Here is a 12,115-nt window from a genome sequence, read left to right as displayed (position 1 = left end):
AATACAGTGTGTGTGTGTATATGTATGTATGTATATGTATGTATGTGTATATATATATATATGTATATATATATATTGCTTCATGGTTTTCGAAGACTAAAGCGGTTAAAAAAAGCATATATATACAGCAAGTTATGTTGACATGGCTGTGCATATGTTCGTAATTTTTTTTATTATTTTTAACGAGCACTTATTGAGATGCTGTGTGCACATAGCATCCATTAAGAACTATACTCAGTCATGTTTGGTGCGAGAAGTATGTTTTGTCACAGTGTGAATTATGTTAGTAAATGATATTGTTGCAAAATTCTGTGCATCTGTAGTTCTTTTTTTGCGTCTATGGGGTCCTAAGTGCAAATAGCTATTCCAATATATTGGCATGAGCCTGACATCAGTGTCAGCAGGAGTTACACGAGTGGGTGCGAGTTATGTGATGTTTGTCAGACTACGTCTCATCATTGTGAGTGATGGCAGTGATGTGATAAGTTATGTCGAGTGTGATATCAGACAGTATATGCTACATCAATGTGAGTGTTGGTAGTTAGTCCGAGTGTGAGTGATATAGCGTAAATTGGCCAGCACATTAATTGCATAGATATAGAATTGGCATACGAATGTCTCTGTTAAGTGAACCGCTGATTCCAGTCTTTCTCTTGTCTGCCGTCTTCCCCAGGCAGCCTACTGAAGGGCGATCCCGCGATGGTGGATTGCGTCTCGGAGAAATGGAGCGTGACTGCTTAATCGGTTATGGGGCCAGCATGCTGCTACTGGAGAGGCTGATGATTTCCAGCGATGCCTTTGAGGTCGATGTTTGCGGACAGTGTGGATTACTTGGTTATTCCGGCTGGTAAGTCTCTGTGTTTTAAAAGATTGTCCTGCAAGAAAGTATTTACCACGTTGGACTATATATTGTATTGTGGAATTACATTGGGTCACATTAATGCATGCTGCCTTCATTTCTATGAAAGCTGCCTTATTCTCTACCCCACCCATCCCCTTCCTTCTAGTCAGAAGTTTGAGGGTTGTGGAGGATTCAAGCCTAGCGATCCTTACTGATGATAAAGAAGGTACAGAGTGTTTCCTGTACAGTTCACATATAAAAAGTGTTTCCTTCTAATTTTTTACAAACATAAAGGGGTTTTCCTCACTTACTAAGTTGATTTTAATCAATAGATCTTGGAATAATAATAATTTTCACAATTGGATATGCTTAAAAAATGTTCCTGTGCTTAGATAATCTTATAAACGTGCCCCTGCTGTGTACTGTGTAATGGCTGTGTCTGACCATACAGGAACATGGTCTGATTATACCACAGCTCCTGGGCAGGGGAGGAAGAAAGAGAGTATACAGACAGGACAGCTCAGGATCACAGCTTATTCTTTTTGTGAGATACAGCATTTCCCTGCCTGTTTTTAAAAAATGTTTAACTTCAAAAAAAGAACTATTTGTGATATGTGCTGTAATGTCTGTATACTCTCTTTTGTGTAATCCCCTGCCCATTAGATGTGGTGTGATCAGACCATGTTCCTGCACGGTCAGACGCAGCCATTACACAGTACACAGCAGGGGCACATTTATAAGATTATCTCAGCACAGGAACATTTTTTTTAAACACATCCAAATGTGGAACTTATTATTATTCTGAGAATTATTGATTAAAATGTGCTTTGTTCATTGGCCAACCCCTTTAAGGAAAGTGGTCTCTAGCTAAGTTGGAACTTGTGAATATGGAGTATATATATGTTTCTGCTTTCTTTATTACCAAAGCCATAACTACTATCATAATTCTATGGCCGCAGCCGCCAGGGTCGCTATGGCCATTGTAATAATCAGAACAGCAGTGATCACTAAAGTGCTCTATACACATGGGTGATGTTGGGGGACAGAAGGATCTGGCCTGTCCAGTTCCTTACTGCCACTCCTTTTTTTTAATCGAAGAGAGAAGTGCCCACCTGAGATGTCTGGCAGCGACTCTTGCATGGAGAGCACAGGAGCGCTTGGCCAGCTTAGCATTCCTGTGTATGGGGAGAGAGCTGTCGGCCAAATGTGTATAAATCACCCATGTCATCTAAAATCCTCACTATTACCACCAAACTAATAATTATGGTGACGTCCGTGAGAGAGAGTCTGGTGTCGGCAGTCTGTGAGGCCATTCTGGGTGATGATATAGAGGTTAGTTAGAGAGAATAATAATAATAAATTTTATTTTTATAGCGCCGACATATTCCGCAGCACTTTACATTTCAGAGGGGATTTGTACAGACAATAGACATTACAGCATAACAATAATCACATACAGTAGATTATAACAAATACCAAGAGGAATGAGGGCCCTGCTCGCAAGCTTACAGTCTATGAGGAAAGAGGTAGACACGAAAGGTGGGTGGTAACAGTTGCCCTGATTGTATGGACCAGCCATAATGTTAAGTGTGTAACAGTACAGACACAGAGGGCTAATGGATGCATAAAGCATGTGGGAACATGATGCGGGGAACCTGGTTATGGTAAAACTTTTGGCTGTGCCACACAGGGATAGATTAGGTTAATGTGTTGAGGCGATAGGCCAGTCTGAATAAATGCGTTTTCAGGGCACGCTTAAAATTGTGGGGATTGGGGACTAATCGTATTGACCTGGGAAGTGCATTCCAAAGAATTGGCGCAGCACGTGTAAAGTCTTGGAGATGGGAGTGGGAGGTTCTGATTATTGAGGATGCTAACCTCAGGTCATCAACAGAACTGAGGGCGCGGGTAGGGTGGTATACTGAAACAAGGGAGGAGATGTAGGGTGGTGCTGAGCTATGGAGGGCTTTGTGGGTGAGGGTAATAAGTTTATACTGAATTCTGGAGTGGATGGGTAGCCAGTGTAATGACTGGCACAAGGTAGAGGCATCGGTGTAACGATTGGTGAGGAATATGGTCCTGGCTGCAGCATTCAAGACAGATTGGAGAGGGGAGAGTTTGGTAAGAGGGAGACCGATTAGAAGAGAGTTACAATAGTCAAGACGAGAATGAATAAGAGAAACAGTAAGAGTTTTTGCAGAGTCAAAAGTAAGAAAAAAAAAGTGAGGAGGCCATGCATGTGTGCTGTCAACACAAGCGAGACATGCCAATTACTGCTACCCGACGCCGCCATCATTCTCACCATCACACTCTCTCCTCAGTCACACAATCCTCACCATCACTAATTTTTGTGACGTATTTCCTGACCACTGTGTATATATCTCATCAGGTGCCATTACTGTAAGTCCTCCTGCCACGTATCTTCTCTAAGGATCCCCTACGCCTGCAAACTCCTGTTCCAAGAACTACAGTCGATGAATATCATACCCAGGCTTAAGCTGGCGAGATACAACGAGTGACCGCTATCCTGCAGACCGCAGGCTTTCTTGTTAAAAATGTATAAAACTGTGAGAAGTGAGGGTTAGGGCTGAGCCGGTGTGCGGCAGACACTGGTTTATTTATGTAGGGCCTGGCTTTGTGCCACAGGTACAGGCGGACGGATATTTGGATTTCAGTATCTATGAGGAGTCTATCTCATAAAGCTGTGTATTATATGTGACATTATAAATGTTCAGAGAACATTGATGCGAGAAACTTATTTTGATTATTTCTGATCATAGATTATTTATGATCGTAGTCGCTGCCAAACTTCAATAAAAAATAAAAATATCTCGCGTCTTGGCTCGTTATTAATTTTTCCTAGTAATAATCTAGCTAGGCTTCATTTCTCAAAACCAGAGCACAGGCCTTGTTGTCCATAGCAACCAATCACAGCACAGCTTTAATTTTTCCAGAGCTATTGGTGAAATGAAAGCTGATCTGTGATTGGTTGTTTTGGGCAACCAGGCCTGTTTTGAGGCCTATGTGTTTTTGCTATGATACAGTGCGGTGTATGCATGGATGACATGGTGGAAACCTGATTTGTACATTATTCAGGGTCATTATTCAGCTCCAAGATCCAATCCCAATATGTAGTAGGTATAATAATATTAGCCAATACCCCCCAGTTAGAAATGTAATCTAGTTCTTCTGATTCGCTATGTTGTTTACACCACGTGCAGGGCATTGCAGTAACTTTCAGATACCTAAGCTACCGCAATGCTCTGGACATGGGGTAAGCGACCTAACCATGATATATATCATGATATATCATGATATATATAGCAGAAAATTGATAACATCAGGGACAGTTTTGGTCAACAACCCCCAGAGCCCTTCCTCCCGACTTCCCAGCCCTCCACCTTCAAAACCAACTTCTCCACCATTACAGAAGATCGACTCTCCACTCTACTCTCAAGATCACATCTCACCACCTGTGCACTCGACCCGATCCCATCCCACTTCATCCCAAACCTCACCACAGTCTTCATCCCAACCCTAACCCATCTCTTCAACCTATCACTAACAACTGGTGTTTTCCCCTCAAGCTTTAAACATGCCTCCATCACACCTATCCTCAAAAAGCCCTCTCTTGACCCATCCTCTGTATCTAGCTATCGCCCTATATCACTTCTCCCATACGCCTCCAAGCTACTGGAACAACACGTCTACCTTGAACTGTCCTCCCATCTCTCTTCTTGCTCCCTCTTCGACCGCTTACAATCTGGCTTCCGGTCACACCACTCCACTGAAACTGCCCTTACTAAGGTCACCAATGACCTCTTAACTGCCAAGAGCAAGCGACACTACTCTGTCCTCCTCCTCCTGGACCTGTCGGCTGCCTTTGACACAGTGGACCATTCCCTATTATTACAGACCCTCTCATCCCTCGGCATCACAGACTTGGCCCTCTGCTGGATCTCATCATACCTAACAGACCGGACATTCAGCGTCTCCCACTCACACACCACCTCCTCACCTCGCCCCCTATCTGTCGGAGTCCCACAAGGTTCAGTCCTAGGGCCCCTGCTGTTCTCTATTTACACCTTTGGCCTGGGACAGCTCATAGAATCTCATGGCTTTCAGTATCATCTTTATGCTGATGACACACAGATCTACATCTCTGGACCAGATATCACCTCCCTACTAACCAGAATCCCTCAATGTCTGTCCACTATTTCATCCTTCTTCTCCACTAGATATCTGAAACTCAACATGGACAAAACAGAATTCATCATCTTTCCCCCATCTCACGTGACCCCCCCTACGAACCTATCAATTACAGTAAATGACTGCCCACTCTCCCCAGTCCCACAAGCTCGCTGCCTCGGAGTAATCCTTGATGCTGATCTCTCCTTCAAACCACATATCCAAACCCTTTCCACTTCCTGCCGACTTCAACTCAAAAATATTTCACGCATCCGTTCATTCCTCACCCAAGAATCTGCAAAAACCCTAGTCCATGCCCTCATCATCTCTCGCCTTGACTACTGCAACCTCATGCTCTGCGGCCTCCCCTCAAACACTCTCGCACCCCTCCAATCTATTCTAAACTCTGCTGCCCGACTAATCCACCTGTCCCCCCGCTATTCCCCAGCTTCTCCCCTCTGTCAATCCCTTCACTGGCTCCCAATTGCCCAGAGACTCCATTACAAAACCCTAACCATGACATACAAAGCCATCCACAACTTGTCTCCTCCATACATCTGTGACCTCGTCTCCCGGTACTTTCCTGCACGCAACCTCCGATCCTCACAAGATCTCCTTCTCTACTCCCCTCTTATCTCCTCTTCCCACAATCGCATACAAGATTTCTCTCGCGCATCACCCCTACTCTGGAACTCTCTACCACAACATATCAGACTCTCACCTACCATCGAAACCTTCAAAAAGAGCCTGAAGACCCACCTCTTCCGACAAGCCTACAACCTGCAGTAACCACCGATCGACCAAACCGCTGCACGACCAGCTCTACCCTCGCCTACTGTATTATCACCCATCCCTTGAAGATTGTGAGCCCTCGCGGGCAGGGTCCTCTCTCCTCCTGTACCAGTTATGACTTGTATTGTTTAAGATTATTGTACTTGTTTTTATGTATACCCCCCTCACATGTAAAGCGCCATGGAATAAATGGCGCTATAACAATAAATAATAATAATAATAATAATATATATTTTCTTAGTACTCTACACAGGGCCGTTTTATTTATTCCTCCTGGCAACGTATGAGTAAGGTCAGTGCTACATGGCGACTTTGGCGGCCATAATTCTTACGCAATCAGAGTTCGCTCGGTGCCACTGCTACATCGCAGTGCTTTACGAGTGAATGGGGTGCAATTATTAAACCTTTACAACCACGACTGCAACAAGAAAGCTGCCAAAAAATCACTCCCATCTGATTTTTTGTGACTTGCTTGTCTCCGTAGTATAGGTTTTGCATGGTGACCCCATCACTTGTAGAGCGCTGTCATGCTCGAAGTCGCCGTGCGGCCCCAGCCTATATTGAATAAACAGTGTTACAAATTTCCTTGTCAAGCCAGATTCAGACTAACAATATATTGCCACATACTCGCAGTCATGGGTCATAGTGATTCATGAAGCCATCATATGACATTTAACCTGCGGCCGGAACCCGAAAAATTGCGTGCATCTGAATTGCGCTCTTATCAAAATGGCCTTCCACCGTCTGCATTGATCGGAAATTGTCAGAACGAGTAGGAAACACTAGAAAGGGAAATGGGAACACAAGTTTTTAGCTGCTTTTACCCTGAAAATGCCATTTTGTTTCCACAAGGAGGCAGTGTTGGGCACTCGTATGTGATACGGTCCACGGCAGCGAGAATCTGGACTCGCAGGAACCAAGAATGAGCTTGTTCCAAAAATATCTTCCTATTTTAAGACTTGGACTTACAGGGGAAATTCTATTGCATGTTGCACTTCAACGTTGCTCGCATTAAAACCTGATAACAATCCCTCTGCCAAAAGGAGATCGGAAAAAAATCTCCATGGGCTGAATCTGGAATTGCAGCTCCGAATTTGCAATAGCGTAGCATCCAGTGCAAGTAAGTGGGTTTTTTTCTGCACTTGCTTCATATCATTTTCACATGTACTGTACATTAAAACTGATGTAAGTAATTTAGAGTGGGCTTTTCACACTTCATGTCAAGGACTTCCACTGAAGTGTAACATATATATATATGTGGAAGTCCTTGACATGAAGAGTGAAAGCCCACGACTGCATCTAATTGACTTCCAAAAAAATGCTTCTAATTGGCTTCCAAACCTCTTATTTTTCCCCAGTCTATTTTACTTCAGCTGCACTGATATCAGAACATACTCCTTCGGAGTACACATGATGGCAGTGATGGGTTCAAGCTCAGCCCTCGTCTCGCTAACTCTGGGGATAATCTGTGGCAGATTGTTCTGAGGAGCAAAATATTCAGAAGAGGACACAAGCGATGACACTTTAACTGCCATCATCTGTACTCCACATGAGAACGTTCTGATATTAATGCAGCTGAATGAATGCAGGCAAAGAGCCGGGGTAAAGCAGGTGTTTGGAAGACACTTTAATGCGCTTTTTTTTCGGCAGGAATGAAGATAAATCTATTAAAGTGATTTACAAAGTTTCAAAACTTTCCATGTTTGACAAAATTATATAACATTTTAAATACTAAAACGGTAGCTTATATCTATATATAAATAAAAAGAATGGAAAAAAAATTATATACATATATAAATATATCATTTTTTAATAATACTGTAGTGTGTGTATGTATATATATATATATATACACACTAAAGTATTATTAAAAAATGATATTTATATATGTATATAATTTTTTTCCATTCTTTTTATTTATATATAGATATAAGCTACCGTTTTAGTATTTAAAATGTTATATAACTTTGTCAAACATGGAAAGTTTTGAAACTTTGTAAAATCACTTTAATAGATTTATCTTCATTCCCGCCGAAAAAAAAAAGCGCATTAAAGTGTCTTCCAAACACCTGCTTTACCCCGGCTCTTTACCTGCATTCATTCAGCTGCATTAATATCAGAACGTTCTCATGTGGAGTACAGATGATGGCAGTGAAAGTGTCATCGCTTGTGTCGTCTTCTGCGTATTTTGCTCCTCAGAACAATCTGCCACAGATTATCCCCAGAGTTAGCGAGACGAGGGCTGAGCTTGAACCCATCACTGCCATCATCTGTACTCCGAAGGAGTACGTTCTGATATCCGTGCAGCTGAAGTAAAATAGACTGGGGAAAAATCAGAGGTTTGGAAGCCAATTAGATGCATTTTTTTTTTCTTTTTATTTTACAAGAATGAAGACAATTTCCCTAACATGGCTTCAAAGTTTACCATGCTGGAAAAAAAAAAGAAAAAAAAGTTTATTTGCTCTTTTAAGGCATACTATATACACATACGTCCTACTCTTTAAAGATATATTTTTGGACTACGTGGGGGATGAGGGCATGCCCAGGATATATTGCATATACTAATAACTTGAATTGCGCCAATTAAAAAAAAAAAAAAGGAAATTACTTTAAAAGCGGTTTTCCACTTTTAAGGTTGGTTTCACATTTTTTTTTTGTTTCACATTAGCATTTTTTTGCGCAGCGCATCGTGCGCGTCCATGCGTACCTATGTTTAACATGGCGTGCGCATGGTCTTGCGTTTTCATGCGCATGCATTTTTTCATGGTGTGCACCTAGGCGCACCAGACGCAACCTGTTGCATTTTTGGGTCCGCCGAAATGCGTCAAAAAAAGCATGTGCACGGAATGCGACAAAATAACGTATTATAGTCTATGGGAACACAGGCGTGCGCATGGACATGCCTTCGTCTACGTTTTCGTGCGCATGCGTTTTTGGCGTAAAAATGTGTTGACACTGGTTTTAACCCCCAGAAAACGAATGCGCATAAAAAGCAAACGCATGCAAAAAACGCATGATGCGTTTTTTGCATGCGTTTCTACTGCGCACGATGCGCTGCGCAAAAAAAACACTAATGTGAAATTAGCCTATGAAAGTGTTCGCCCATTGATGGGATACTACTGTAGTAAAATAACAAAGCCAGGTATTATCCCTTTCCGGGGTCAGTGCTGTCTCTCATCAACACTACAGCACACGTCGTTGCTGCCGCCAGTCACTGACCTCAGCGGCTCATGTCATCTACATCAGAAGAGCCACCAAGCTCAGCGATTGGCTGCAGCGGTGATGTGCGCTGTTTGTGATGTCACAGAGCCAAACGCAGGTGATGTGCTGGCGTTGGACCCTGAGAGGGCGAGTACCTGCCCTGTTTATCTTGCGTTGAGGACCCCTTTTTTTCCAAAGTGAGGCACTCCTTTAGAGGGACCCTGTTGGGAGGAGTTTACTACTGAAACTAGTAATATGGCCGTATAGGTGCTAGTACAGCAATAAAAATTATTTTTGTTTGGTAGGGTGACGATGTGCCAGCGCTGACAGGTTTTAAAACCACATGCAAATTAGCCTGGAAGTGCATTGGGGGTGTGTCCCAATGCACTCGGCATGTATTGACACACCCCAATGCACTACTTAGCTAATTAGCATGTGGCTTTAAAGCTTGATTTCTCTGTACTGGCATGTTTAGGCACCGTCCTGGGTATATACAAGGCTCTGGGTAATTTTTAGAATTTATCGAGCGGTGTACAAATATGCTTTTCCTAGGCAGGAAATGTTTCCCCGACGCGCTCTGATTTGGACCAAGTGCAGCCTGTATTCTGGAGTAAGGACCCTAGAGAATGTCGCCTGCTGTATTAGAGGATAGCTCCCAGTCATTTAGATCAGGGAATTGCTAGTTAGGCAACTGCCCATTTTTGCGGCACACGTGGGACCCTTTGGGTTAACAGCTCACGGTAATCCAGAATAATAATGGTTCCCTTTAGACCGAGAAAGTGAAGCAACGTCTGCCGGTGTCGGACGGGGTGGGAGAATGTGTCTATAATGGGTGGGATTTATTAAAGGCCCTGGATCTGGGTTTCAGCCGCATCCATGTGTTTGTTGTAAATGTAGAAGGTTCTTTATAGCCGTGATTGCCCCCTTATCCCCCCCCCGCACAGCGGACTTATCAGGTCGTACCACATGTGGCTCGCAGTTTACTTTACAAGGCTCCGAAAAACCCTTAAATCAGTCGCCCAATTTAAAGCTACAGCTTCTCCCTCTCGGAGGGTTTTTTGGAAGATTCCTGGGAAAGTCGGCGATCATTAAAGATATTTATTGTACTGGTTCAAGTTTTAATTAGGATCCGTCAAAAGTGGAAGTGTGTGAGCAAACGGCGAAGAATGCCCGAGATGGGTGCTTTACTGGTTAAATGCAAGAAAATGAGCAATGACGGCTTTACAGCCAGCAACAATGGCTCATCCTAAAATGCGCAGGATTTGTGAAATTTTAAAAAGGGGGTTGTACAGGATTAGAAAGAACAACGTTGCTGCCACCTTCCAGAAATGGCGCCACGCCTGCACAGAGGTTTGTAAATCAAATAGTGTCCAAAATCAGATGAAAAAATTCCAAAAACGTATTTATTTTGCCAAAGATGCGACGTTTTGACCTGTCATAGGTCTTTTTTTTTTTTCAAGCATACAAGATGGTGTAACATGTCATTGTAAACAGTGCACATCATTATAGAAAAGCCAATCGGAAGCATCTCCGCTAGTGATGGGGGAACGTGCTCAGGTAAGGTGTTATCCGAGCATGTTCTTGTGCGAACCGCGTTACTTCAGCGTCCCCGCGGCTGCCTGTTTGTTAGGCAATCCCTGCATGTGTTACAGGAGGCGCGGGGACTCAAACATATTTTTCGATAACACCGAAGACACTCGGTACAAGAGCATGCTTAGATAACACCTTATCCGAACAAGTTCGTTCATCGCTAATCTCCACCCCCTGATTCTCCCCTCAGTTAAAATCTTCAAAAACAGTACATAAAGTGCCAGTGCAAAGATTATATATTATTCTCATATTCATATGCAAAAACGCCATACAAAATGCACAGTACGCGGACAATTTTAGTACATTATTGTGCACTTGTAGCCTGTTAAGTGCCGCTGTCAATCATTGACAGCGGGATTTAACATGAAAGAAAGGGATCACAATTCCCACCCATCGGCGCCTCTGTCACGTGATTATAGGGCGGTGATGGGTTGTCATGACAGCCAGGGGTCTGCAGAAGACCCCCATACCTGTCATCACGATCCTCCTGTGAACACCGGCATTCATAGGAGATCATGATCTTTGGTATATATAGCAGGGCTGGAGCCCTTTATGTATAGCACAGGCGATCGGACAATCGCAGCTTCAAGTCTCCTAAGGCTATGTGCACACAGTGCGGATTCACCCGCGGATCAAAAGACCTGCGGTTTTGCCCTGCGGTTTCTCACCTCCACAATGGAGGAGATGGCAAACCGCAGCGGAATCCGCAGAAAAGAATGACGTCAATTCTTTCTGCGGATTTGAAACCACAGCAAAACCGCGTGGAAAAATCCGCACCGTCTGCACAGCGGTTTCATTTTTCCATAGGCTAGAATGGTACTGTACATCACCTGCAGTTCTGCTGCGGATCTGCAGGGCCAAATCCGCTGCGGATCCGCAGCAGAATCCGCACCGTGTGCACATAGCCTAAGGGAACTATTAAAGTGAAAGGATAAAAATAAATAAAAAAAAACAGAAGTTCAAATCACCCCTATTTTGCCCAATTGATAATAAAACCATTAAAAATACACATATTTGGTATCACTGCGTTCAGAAATGTCTGATCTATCAAAATATAAAAACAAATAATCCATTAGGTAAATGGCGTAACCAGAAAAAAAATCTAAATGCCAGAATTATGTTTATTTTTGGTCACCGCAACCTTGCAGTAAAAAGCAATCAAAACATTGCATCTACCCCAAATAGTATCAATAAAAACATCATCTCAGGGCGCAGAAAAATAAGCCCTCACCGAGCCCCAGATCCCGAAAAATGAGAATCTTCTGCGTCTAGGAAAATGGCGACAAATGCAAAAAAAACAACTTTTTTTTACACAAATTAAAAAAAAAAAAAAAAAATTACCACTTAAATAAAAATTAGACATGTTTGGTATCTGCGAACTTTTAGTGACCTGGAGAATCATAATGGCAGGTCAGTTTTATAATATAGTGAACATGGTGAATTAAAAAAAAAAAACAATTGTGGAAATTCACAGCACAACTTGTCCTGCAAGAAAATAAACAA

The 12,115-nt window shown here is 42.9% G+C and overlaps 1 protein-coding gene across 1 annotated transcript in view; it reads left to right on the top strand.

The window, feature by feature from the left end:
• POLR3B (RNA polymerase III subunit B) overlaps positions 1 to 3,671 on the top strand; it is a 165,510-nt gene extending 161,839 nt beyond the window's left edge. Inside the window, exons 27-28 of the mRNA XM_073567837.1 lie at positions 674 to 847; positions 3,231 to 3,671. Of these exons, the coding sequence (XP_073423938.1) occupies positions 674 to 847; positions 3,231 to 3,360 (304 nt within the window). The 3' untranslated portion in view covers positions 3,361 to 3,671. The remainder of the gene's footprint in view (positions 1 to 673; positions 848 to 3,230) is intronic.
• The last annotated feature ends 8,444 nt before the right edge of the window (positions 3,672 to 12,115 follow it).

Source organism: Dendrobates tinctorius, unplaced genomic scaffold, assembly GCF_039654945.1.
Source record: "Dendrobates tinctorius isolate UK_male_01 unplaced genomic scaffold, ASM3965494v1 ptg000020l, whole genome shotgun sequence".
NCBI lineage: Eukaryota > Metazoa > Chordata > Amphibia > Anura > Dendrobatidae > Dendrobates > Dendrobates tinctorius.
This window is presented reverse-complemented; position numbering and strand designations above follow the sequence as displayed.